The sequence below is a fragment of the Phaethon aethereus genome (genome assembly GCF_964289735.1).
Source record: "Phaethon aethereus genome assembly, chromosome: W".
Lineage (NCBI taxonomy): Eukaryota > Metazoa > Chordata > Aves > Phaethontiformes > Phaethontidae > Phaethon > Phaethon aethereus.
The window spans coordinates 11,644,167-11,656,798 of NC_138581.1; the positions used below are offsets into that span (position 1 = coordinate 11,644,167).

Sequence of the window (12,632 nt, forward strand, 5' to 3'; positions counted from 1 at the left end):
TTTTAAGTAGACATATAGTTTATAGGTGAAGGGTTTCTGTAATTTGCTTTTGTTTTTATCTTCAGTGCATTTGCCTGTAAGTGATTTAATAACCAGAGAATCAGTTCAAAGCTCAGTCAGGATACCCCACCCCATGAAACATCAGGGCTGGTATTTAATTCAGCCATGAAGGCATGGAAATGAACATAATACCAGAGCATGGGCCTAATGTTTATGCTTCATTGTATGATGTGTGTGCCAAAAGGAGATACTACACAGTAACAACAGCACTGAAAAAGCCTTTTAAGGGTCTGAAAGATCCTGGCAGTGCTTTAAATAGGAATAGTAAAAAAAAGAAAAAAGTAATACAATGCATAGAGGGTGCTATTTTTTTAACATTTACTTTTATGTCAGCTTCAATGGAGGAGACAACAATGCTGTGGAATATTCTAAAGCTCAGTACCATAGCTGGAGCTTTTACTCGGACTCAAGAAAAAAAGGAGAGTTTATTACCTTTGGAAGAAGGGGCAGGCAACTCAAAGAAGAGTACAGGGATCTCATTAGGTCATGCAGAAACAAAATTAGAAAGGCAAAAGCCAAGCCAGAACTCAATCTGGTCACAGTCATAAGGGATAACAAAAAATGTTTTTACAAATATATTAACAACAAAAAGAGAGCCAAGGAGAATCTCCATCCATTATCGGATGTGGGAGGAACATTGCCACCAAGGATGAGGATAAGGCTGAGGTACTTAATGACTTCTTTGCCTCAGTCTTTAATAGCCAGGCCAAGTATCTTCAGGGTATTCAGCTTCCTGAGCTGGAAGACAGGGATGGAGAGTGGAATAAACTCCCCATAATCCAGGAGGAAGCAGTTAAGGACATGTTAAACCACCTGGACACCCACAAGTCTATGGGGCCTGATGGGATCCACCCAAGAGTACTGAGAGAGCTGGCAGAGGAGCTTGCCAAGCCACTCTCCATCATTTATCAGCAGTCCTGGTTAACAGGGGAGGTCCCAGATGACTGTAGGCTTGCCAATGTGACGCCCGTCTACAAGAAAGGCCGGAAGGAGGATCCTGGGAACTACAGGCCTGTCAGCCTGACCTCTGTACCGGGGAAGATCATGGAGCGGTTTGTCTTGAGGGCACTCACAGGGCATGTGCAGGACAACCAAGGGATCAGGCCCAGCCAGCATGGGTTCATGAAAGGCAGGTCCTGCTTGACCAACCTGATCTCCTTCTATGACCAGGTGACCCGCCTAGTGGATGAGGGAAAGGCTGTGGATGTTGTCTACCTGGGCTTTAGTAAAGCCTTTGACAGCGTCTCCCACAGCATTCTCCTGGAGAAACTGGCAGCTCGTGGCTTAGACAGGTTTACTCTTCACTGGGTGAGGAACTGGCTGGATGGCCGAGCCCAGAGAGTTGTGGTGAACGGTGTTAAATCCAGCTGGCGGCTGGTCACAAGCGGTGTTCCCCAGGGCTCGGTTCTGGGACCAGTCTTGTTCAATATCTTTATAGATGATCTGGATGAGGGGATCGAGTGCTCCCTCAGTAAGTTTGCAGATGACACCAAGTTGGGTGGGATTGTTGATCTGCTGGAGGGTAGGAGGGCTCTGCAGAGGGATCTGGACAGGCTGGATCGATGGGCAGAGGTCAACTGTATGAGGTTTAATAAGGCCAAGTGCAGGGTCCTGCACTTTGGCCACAACAACCCCATGCAACGCTACAGGCTTGGGGAGGAGTGGCTGGAGAGCTGCCTGACGGAAAGGGACCTGGGGGTGCTGGTTGACAGCTGGCTGAATATGAGCCGGCAGTGTGCCCAGGTGGCCAAGAAGGCCAACAGTGTCCTGGCCTGTATCAGAAATAGTGTGGCCAGCAGGAGTAGGGAAGTGATTGTGCCCCTTTACTCAGCACTGGTGAGGCCGCACCTCGAATACTGTGTTCAGTTTTGGCTCCCCACTACAAGAAGGATGCTGAGGTGCTGGAGCGTGTCCAGAGAAGGGCAACAAAGCTGGTGAGGGGTCTGGAGCACAAGTCTTATGAGGAGCGGCTGAGGGAACTGGGGTTGTTTAGTCTGGAGAAGAGGAGGCTGAGGGGAGACCTTATCGCTCTCTACAACTACCTGAAAGGGGGTTGTGGCGACGAGGGCGCTGGTCTCTTCTCCCAAGTAACCAGCGGTAGGACGAGAGGAAATGGCCTCAAGTTGCGCCAGGGGAGGTTTAGATTGGATATTAGGAAAAATTTCTTCACTGAGAGGGTGGTCAGGCATTGGAACAGGCTGCCCAGGGAGGTGGTGGAGTCGCCATCTCTGGAAGTGTTCAAAAAACGAGTGGATGTGGTGCTTCAAGACATGGTTTAGGGAACATGGTGGCGCTGGATTAATGGTTGAACTTGATGATCTTGAAGGTCCTTTCCAACCTTAGTGATTCTGTGATTCTGTGATATTTTTACTGTCTGTAGCCTAGAGTGTAGGAGATGGAATTTAAATATTCATATTTCTTCTGTCACATAACATTAGCACTGCATATTGCTGTTTCAAAAAAGTGGGAGGCTATTTCTATCCCATGGTTAAAAAGCCAAAGGTATACACGCTCATATTTTCAGATATGATTCTGCAATTATTTGTACAAAACCACACCGATATTTCCACTCAAGGTCCACTCAGTTTTTTCACCTACAGAAATGCACTTACATGTATGCCTTTATATTTTTACAGTCACTTCAAATATCGTTTTGAAAATGTGGGAAAAGATCAAACCACAGTGTACATTAACTACTTACAGTCGTCCCTGCAGTTCAGTGAATTAGTCCACCTTGAGACTGCTCACATAGCATTTGGGAGGTCTGATCTGGAGCCTTTAGAGCAGCATAAGATGCATACATTTGAAGATAACCATATTGAGCACAGATATTCCTAGGCATGCAGATGCCCAACCTCCACCGAAATGAATGGGAATTGGATGTCTATATGCCTGTGAGGACCTGAGAGCTGGTCCATCCTGCCTCTGGGTTACTTGATTTCTATCCAGCTCCCTCTAAGTGTCCTACACAATATATTATCATCAACTCACTGGACTGCATTACTGATTTTGCATTAATGCACTAGATGCTACATAGGCATACTCCCTGTGCCCTTGAACGCACTGCCTAGTTGCACTTGTACACAGTGTAGAAAACTTGCAGAGTGACTGAATTGGTACTCAGTGTTTTTCAGGATCAGAAGTGAGGCTAAAGAAAACACTTCAGAAACAGCAATCTTTTACTAGCCTTAACTGGCACTGAGGATGGTTACCCATGAGGAGGATTTAAAGAGCACTAGCATGGCCTCCCTTGAAAAGCAACGAACAAGAAGAAAATGTTAAAAAATATATTGTTTTACAACTAATCTTGAAGACATTCATTCAGAGAAAGAACATGTGTATAAAAAGCTTCCTCCAAAATAGGTAAGCTGGCCAGTAGCACTGTCTCCACATTCTTGTCAATTTGCAATTGCTAACATTAAAAAAAATATACTCACCATCTCCAGGCACTGACATGAAATGAGCATTAACCTGTCTTTCATCCTCTCCATACTCGTTCTTTGCTAGTAAGGTATAAGCACCATTGTTCAGATGAGTAGGGTTGTCCAGCTGAAGGCAGCCATGGTATTCACTTTGATTGATAACATGTATTTTAGTACAGATGTATTCAGACTCATTCAGTATAGCCCCTTCATAGAACCACTGCAATGTGGGCTTAGGGTTCCCTTTCACAGTGAATGGAATACACCAGTGGTGGTCCGGGGTTGGAGATTCAATAAATGTGATATTTGGTGCAACTATATTGGGAAAAAAAGAGTGAAGAACATCAGAATATCCCAAACGTCTTTTTTTCTCAGGTTATCAGTGCTAAAATACACTACTTGAAGGATTTATACCTATTTGGAGGATACTCACACAGGAAGCCCACCTGCTCTGCCTTGGGTACTGTGCTCACAACTGAAATGAAGCCATTCTTCAGAAAGAAACAAAACTAACTAGTTTCAGACAAAGTGTGAACCCCCATTAAATCACTTACTCTGCAAGGTGTGGAAAGTTCAGTTACCAGATCCCTGAGAAGGGAGATAGGGAAATTTTAGCTTTACTGTGCTGAAAAAATGGCACAGAGGAGTGCTGAAGGAACAAAACAGTATTAAAAATATTTAAAAGTCAGACAAAAGCAAGTAGTACTGGAAATATACTCAGCTAGGAATCCAAACTTTCAGGTGACTTCTTTAAAAGAATCAAAGCCAGAACAGCTGACTTCATTCCCTGGATTCTTCTGTCAGGGAAGGACCATTTTCTACTACACGTTTTCTCATTCTTTGTTCAAACGTGTTAAATGCTTCAAGTTTACAGATTTCTGTTCCCCTCAGGAGACTATTCCAACACCTTGCACATTATTTCACTGTTAGGAAATTTTCCTTGATATTCATTCTTAACTGCATCCAATTTCATGTAGTTATACTCCCTTTTATCACTCATAACAGTGCCGATCTCACAATCTCATTTACACTGTTCAAACATTTACAGTTTATGTCCCTTTCCATAGCTATTACATATCTAATTTCCTCCTACAAAACATTTTAAGTGCTTCTAGAGTGATTTCTCAAGTTTACTGTCATGAGCACATGCTGAAAAAATTTTCTATCTACGAAATGTTCCATTCCCATCTTCAATTAAACAAAGGGTTGCAACTCGTGAAAACATATTTCGCATAAAATGGATTCAGGCTGGAATCTCAGATCTAAGAAGCCAATGCTTCTATACTACATGTCCCTTCCCCCTTCTTTGGCCCTGACAAATAATTATTCAAAGCTGTGACAAATAAATTCACATCTGGCAGAACAAATGAAGTAAGTGTGTTAACTTTTGAACAAAGCAATTGTTGGTTTAGTTAAAAAAATTAAAATTTGTAGTTTATTATAAATAATTTCTATGACTTTTGATGCATTCATGTTTCTTAATTCCCAAGATAGTATGTATGTATATGCACACTATTACAAACCTGTTCACACTGACAGTACCACTGAGTATTTGGGGTTTCAGACATTTACTTACAGATTGCTGAAACTGGAAGATAAAGCATTTCGAAACATAATTTTTGCAGAAGAACTCAGAGCAGAAAAAGGTAAAAATAACAACTGCTCATTGGGCTTTTCCCAGAATTAACTGCAATAGATAGTTCACATGCTTAAAGGGTGTTTCTGTTTCAACCACCTGTGTGCCCAACAAATATTTATACCCAAAATAGTTATTGCCAATGTGGTTTAGCCTGCTTACGTACAGAATACTGTGAGCTCGGCAGAGACTTGGTCCTCTCCCACAATATTCTCTGCTATGCAAGAAATCCACAGTCCGCTGTCCACAGATGAAACGTTCTTTATGGTTAGTGAGGCAGGATTCTTACTTGTGTCACTCTACAAATGATCAAAAAATATGGATGTGCCAAATATGGCATAAAGAAACAGTGGAGAGAGGGGGAGCCATTGGCCACAGTTCAACAGCATTTTCCATTTTCCCTTCATTTTAGCTGTATCAAACTGTAATTAATCAAAGCATTACTTTGGTGTCTTATCCAAACAGATGCAAAACACCTACAGAACTAATTGTAACCATCGGTAGCGGTGGATTCAAAGCCCCCAAAACTCATTCATTTTTCCACCACGTCACTTTCTGTTTCTCCCTTTCTTTTGACACCTCTTTCTCTCTACACAAATGTTTTTTTCTGCACCCATTCCCTTGCTTATCCCTCTCTTCAGTTTCATGATTGATTTCTATGGTCTATCTCTAATAACTTTAATCTTTTTATTCCCTCCTATATTCTGTTCAGTCCTCGCTTCACTCTTCCTTTTATCTCTTTCACTTACACTTAGCTTGACATCTCTTCTACTACTGCCTTCTGAGCTCTACTGCACCTTGACTACATGTCTTCTCGCTTCTCCTTAGCCAAATGTCTCTTAAAAGCTTCTTGCTATCATGGAACCTTCCACAAGAGAGTATGTCCCTTCTACTAACTGAACTACTGCCCAAGTGCTGTTTTACCATGCTTGAGCACAGGCTAATTGAGGTAAGAATTATGATTTACAGAAAGTTCAGTGCATTAAATGCTGTATTAAATATGCAGCTATGCTACACTGCATAAAGTAAATTACAAAAATTAATTACAAAAAAAAGCAAAAAGTAATTATAAAGATTTAAAAAAAAATAATACCAGCTAGCAAAGCTAGTTGTTAAAGCCACTGTTATCTTAAATGAGAGTTCTTAAAATGTCAGCCAAATAATTACTATTTCCATACTTGAATTTTTCATAAAATGCAAGATTATTTTATTAAAAAGGAAAGGAACCAAAACAAATATAGAAAATAACCAACAATTAGGATGATTGTTTAAAAAACGCTTTTTGGGGTGCTTATTGTACACATATGCTTTGATGCTGCACAGAACACAAGCAAATGACATGCTACACCTGTAAAACCACAGTAACTTCCAGTGGTACACAATGGGGATGTGTGAACACTCCTGCATACAGGATTGCAGGACCAGAATTTTAAACATCGAGATGACATCTTAAATCCACTTAAGTCAAATGTCCCATTGATTTCACTGTGACACTGGGGAAGGAGGAATGGAAAAGCCAACACCCCGATGCACGTTTCTCCATGTGCAACTCTCAGAGGTGAGCAGTCCTCAAAGCAGGAGTCAAAGCACAGGGTTTCAATTGCAGGCTCAGGCTGAAACATAGCAAGAAAAGTCTAACTGACATTAACTAACTTATACATCAGCATGAAACCTGAGCATGTGGTTAATGTTGCAGGACTGAAGGTTGGTTTTCACTTTTGCTAACATTTCTCCTTGTAAAACAGGAAAGAAAAACAGGCAGAAGCAGCATAGGAGGTTAAGAAAAGGGAGGCAGAAACAAAGATGAAGTGAGAAAAAGTAAACCAAAACCAACGCTCACAGAAAAGGAAAGTTGTGAACGGCAAATGAGCTTTAAAAGGCACTCATCCTTCTGCTACTGAAAAGACTAATGTGCTCCACAGCTATATTATAAGCCCTGCTCACAAAGTTATGTCAGGATAAAAAAGCTCTTCAGGAAAGCTCAAAGAAAACTGAACATGGCATTTGAAAGACAGGAAGGTTAAAAAAATTAGGTGATCTTACTTTTTGAACAGTATCCCACATTTGTCTCGGTTCATGACTCAAAAAGAAAACCCCAAAAAACCCCACAGCTGCATAAATTCCTCAAACTCTTTTAATTTCTTGTTCTTGTTGATAACTGATGCATTTGGGTAGTTTTACACATTAGAGCAAAGTTTAAAAATAAACCCAGAGCTCTGCAAAGCTCTTATGAAAGCTGAAAGACAGGCTAGTCAAATTCTACATAAGCCTAATGTAATGACCTCAGTGAAGAAAGTACAGGGGTTAAGAGACCCCAGAAGTCCTGTCTCTTCCATACTGCAGGAACAGTTTTGGAAGTACACATCAAGCACTTTGTACAGACCAGAAAGCTTTAGTCAGTCTTTACTCTCATGAATGCAGGGAAGCTGATGCCATAAAATTGTAAATAACAGAGGGTCTTGCACAGTGTAAATAATGGCAATTTAGGAGGTCAACAGCTGCATGTTGAAGACCTGCTTAAATGCTTCTCCTTATCAACATCTCCATCAGAAAGAACTTAATCAGTATATCTCCACTGCACACACAGTCTAAGGCAGGTACACAGAATACCAGGATCTCAGGAAACAAAATTCCCACTGTCTGGATGGGTTTATTGAGGAAACATTTTCATACTTCATAAGAAAATTTTGCCATAGTAAAACCTTGACTTTGACTTTCATGATTCTCTTGTTATTTTGTTTTGTTAAAGGAAAATTAAACAAACCACAAAGTAATTAATACTTACAACCAAAGTTCCAGCACACCAAGCTTTTGACCTAAAAATGTCATAAAATTAGAGACAAAGCTTTTCTCACAATTCGAGTAGATTGGACTTGTTCTCTCGATGCAGATATTTTTGATAATAAGAAAGTACTTACTTAAGCTTCAGTATCCTGATGTGCTACATTACTTCCATGAAATTACAGCACTCTCATTTACAAAAGAACATCCCAAACCTTAAGTGCAAATCAGTTTCTCGAGGAATGAATGTTTGCCATTTTCCAAAAGCACTGCAGCAGTCACCATGGATTGAAAGTAATTGGAAAATAAATGTAATCCTAACATTAATTTACTATCTCATACTTTTTATCAAAAGTTAATTAGAGACAAGGCTTTATTTCATCCTTTGGCAGATGTCTTGTCTCTGAATTGCCACATATTTGATTATGAAACTTACCTCATGGTTTGAAACAAGATTAGTGAGCACCCAGGATACATTAGGGGGCGGCCCTCCAGTAGTATCACAGTACAATGTGATGCTCTTTCCTTCCACCACGGTGATGTTGTAATTGCTTAAGTTTGCTGAGGGCAAGTCTATGATACAAGCAAAAAAAAAAAAAACACACCCAAAAAAACCACACCACATGGATATTTGTGTTTGCCAGAAATAGATACTGCTCAATTCTATGGGAAATGTATAAATGCAAGCAAAAACACTGCTTACATAAAATTCACTGTGGTCAGTTATTGTTCAGGAAGGGAGTACAAACAGCACTGTTGGAGATATATAAATACAAACCTTAAGCTACTACATAAAATTTTTTGTGCTTCCTTCATTTCACATCCAAAGGAAACATTCTAGCATGTAGAAATACATTAAGCTAATTATAGAGGGAAATGTTTCAGGTGGGCAAATAGTTAGCCTAACTTCAGGTTTTAACTTACAAAAAAAAATCCCTAAATTTTTTAACACAGGAAATTTAATCTATCTCTGTTGTAGCAGTTGCAATGAAATTTCTGTTTTCCAGGGACTAATTCACATTGTGGTATTCCCACTATTCTCTACTACAGTTAACATGAAAATCCCATTACCCCATGGTATCACATAAGAGACTGAAGCCCTCCCTCTCATACAGAAAGCTCATAGACAGCAGAGCAAAACCTAGACCTTCAAGTACAAAGTGCACAAGAGGGAAACAAAGCCCTGAACAGATCAAACCAGAGGAGAGAAAGGACAGAAGAGAGGATCAGCGACTGCACAGAGCTGCTATCCAGGGCACTTCAGCAGACTTAGCTATTGCCCTCAAAAAAGAGGGAAAGAAGAAAAGCTGCGAGATAGTACCACTCACCAGTAAGCCAGCCTAGCTTTTGAAAGAGTCAGGACTCTCCCACCATCTCACAAAGCTATAAACCACTTCATATCTCTTTTTTCTCATTCTTCAGTGTCCAAAGCAATGGGAACTTTCAAAAGAGTAACAGCACCAATATGCTGAGTGCTTCCAAAAACCCAATACGTTATAGACTACTTTGGAGCTGACTCTCTTCAAAAATATTGCCAGGGATGTCAAAAGACTTTAGGCATGCAAGACCTAACATTGTATTTATTTGCATAGCAAATAATTACATAACATGCTGGATATTTCTTCAGAGATACTGTACCATCATTTGGAGCTCCTACACACTGTAAAAATCCTTACCCTCAATTATGAGGCATTTCTCATCAACAATTCCAGGCAAGTTTGACTTGCAATTTAACCTCTCAAATAACAGAACTTATTGGCTGTACTGGATATGTATGTATGTATTGGGTTTACGTGTCAAGGCTTTGGTAGTGGGGGGCTGCAGAGGTGGCTTTTTGTGAGAAGACACCAGAAGCTGCCCCTATGTCAGACAGAGTCAGTTCCAGTTGGCTCCAAGCTAGCCAAAGCTGAGCCAAACAGTGACACTGGTGATGCCTCTGTGATAACATATTTAAGAAAAGGGTAAAAAATGCTGTGCAGCAGCTGTGAGAGAGAGGACTGAGAAAAAAATGTGAAACAACTCTGCAGACACCAAGGTCAGTGAAGAAGGAGGGGGAGGAGGTGCTCCAGGTGCCAGAGCAGAGATTCCCCTGCAGCCCGTGGTGAAGACCATGGTGAAGCAGGTTGTCCCCTGTAGCCCATGGAGGATCCTGCACTGGAGCAGGTGGATATGTCCTGAAGGAAACTGCAGCCTGTGAAGAGGAGCCCACATCAGAGCAGATTTTCTGGCAGGACCTGTGGCCCCACAGGGGACCCACACTGGAGCAGTCCATTCCTGAAGGATTGCACCCCGTGGAAAGGGCCCATGCTGGAGCAGTTTGCGAAGGACTGTATCCCATTGGGAGGGACCCCATGCTGGAGCAGGGGAAGAGCATGAGGAAGAAGGAGCGGCAAAGATGAAGCATTATGAACTGACCGCAACCCCCATTTCCCATACCCCCTGTGCCATTCAGGGGGTAGAAGGTAGAAAAATTAGGAGTGAAGTTGAGCCTGGGAAGAAGGGAGGGATGGGGGGAAGGTGTTTTTAGTTTTGTTTCATTTCTCACTATCCTACTCTGTTACAATTAATTGGCAATAAATTAAATTAAGTTCCCCAAGTAGAGTCTGTTTTGCCCATGACAGTAATTGGTAAGTGACCTCCCTGTCCTTATCTCAACCCGCGAGCTTTTCATCATATTTTCTCCCCCTGTCCCATTGATGGAGGGGGACAGATAGAGTGGCTTGGTGGGCACCTGATGGCCAGCCAAAGTCAACCCACATCAATGTATTATCTTTTGATGACTTGACTTTTCCTGAAACAATGCTTCTCTTTCTCCCCCCCTATTTTTTTTTTTAATTAGAATATAGTACTTTCATCATCTGCTTGCAGGTTTAGAAGTTTAGCAAAGGGATTTATGTTTTTTAATGTAAAAAGTCCCATACAAACAATTAACCATTTGCTTAGTATGAATTGTAACACATTAATATGTTTGCTAGAAGTTCAGTAAAAGCTACGTATATATTGGAAATCTCTCTTTAAGTTTAATTAGTTCAGTAAATTGAAATGAGAGGAAGTAATACCCAAGAAAAGACAAATCACTTGCCATGCTATGCTTTCTTATTAGCTTTGAAAATCAGCACAAATATGCAATAACTGCTTCAGCACTTCTCCTAGTGCTTTAAGCAGTGCTGTAATGTGATTCCCAATATAGGTGTAATGGATTTCTTCTATTATGTTCACTTTATAAATCATATGTTGAACTTTATTAAGACAAAGCTGGATGGTTTGTAGTCCTTCATGCAGTAATCTGTTAGCAAATGTAGCCATCTGCTCTCATCTACTGTGAATTCAAATCTCAGCAGTGTCTGTCAACTAGCTGGGTGGGCAAGAAATAAAACAAATCTCAGGGCTATTAATTATCCTGGTTAGGGAACAGGGAGAGGAGTAATGAGATCATTTGCTTTATAAAGTTACCCTTCCACACCACCTCTGAAAACTGTTCCAACTGCTCTTGCCAAACCTAAACTTGGAAAGAGATTAAGACTCCCCTCTTCTCCCTGGCACTACTACTCAGGACTAAGTCTGCTTGCTGTGCAAGTCCACACAGTTTCTGCTAACATTTTGGTGTTATATCTCTGAGGGAAACAGCTATATTTTGCTTGTACCCTGCCAGAAGGTTATAAAATAATGGTGCTTATTATTCTAGAGTTGTAAAGTTAGGCTAGAAACCAGCTGCAAGATCTTGCAGAAATCCTTGCAGCAAAAAAGTAGAGCTATAATAATAACAATCACATTATTGTGTGCATTTTGTTTTATTCCCTTTCCCAGTCATAAGAGGTGGGTAAGAAAAAACACATAAAATAATTGCTTTGGGATTCGTTTTTCTGGTTGGATATTTTGTGTTGGTGAACTTTAATGCAAGACCATTTTGGCTCCTATTTCAAGTGGTACCCAGACTGTGCCACAGCATAACACACACTAGTTGAGCTCTGCTTGGAAAAAGAAGATATTAGCATAAGACATATCTAGAAAAGGTGATACACTGGACTTAGGAGTAAAGCAGTGAGACCAAGCAGCAAAACCTGTACTGACAAATAATTGCATATAAAAATCCCCAGTGTTCCCTAACAGAAACATATGTTCAGTACATGTGTTCAGTGTAGTGTGAGACTATTTATATGAATCAGTAGCATTTTGACGCTTACATAATTACAAAGATTTCTAATACAGCTGAATTTATTCATACCTTAATTGTTTAAATACAGGTTTTTAGATGACCACCACTTCTGTTGATATGGATGCACATTTTAAAGGACTTTGTACACAGAAATTGATATAAGCAATCAGACAATAGGTTTGCATAGTTTTGTATACTGCCAGCACAGTAAGTTGAGATGGTAGCATAAGAAGATCACACAAGATAGTCATGACATAATTTTCATCTCTATAGAGCAATGAGTTCCACGGGCATATTATCCAGGCTGCATGCAAAAGAAGTATTTCCTTATATCAGTTCTGAAATTTGTCTCTGTTCAAATTAATTGCTCTTTCCCTGTTCTGACAGGACAGGGAAAAGAAAGTTACTGAATTATCTTAAGACCACTCTGTTTTATTTATTTTTCTCATATCCCCTTTTTTCTCAGCAATCTATCCAAAGCTTTTCAATCTCTTAAAAAAAGGGAGGACAGAACTTGCTCCTAAGAATTTTAAATTCTAACATAGAGAGTTATGCGGTTTAGTAGATGTATAACAAG

The 12,632-nt window shown here is 40.5% G+C and overlaps 1 protein-coding gene across 1 annotated transcript; it reads right to left on the reverse strand.

Annotated features, from left to right (window-relative positions):
- Positions 1 to 754: 754 nt before the first annotated feature.
- On the reverse strand, positions 755 to 8,981 carry LOC309415125 (BDNF/NT-3 growth factors receptor-like; the record flags this gene model as incomplete). Its single annotated transcript, XM_082012573.1, has 6 exons — positions 8,290 to 8,981; positions 7,904 to 7,934; positions 6,043 to 6,058; positions 5,285 to 5,417; positions 3,498 to 3,797; positions 755 to 798 (listed from the first exon to the last, which is right to left on the reverse strand). Exons 1-6 carry the CDS (start codon positions 8,522 to 8,524, stop codon positions 755 to 757), a joined length of 759 nt encoding a protein of 252 aa, XP_081868699.1. The 5' UTR covers positions 8,525 to 8,981.
- Between the last annotated feature and the right edge of the window lie 3,651 nt (positions 8,982 to 12,632).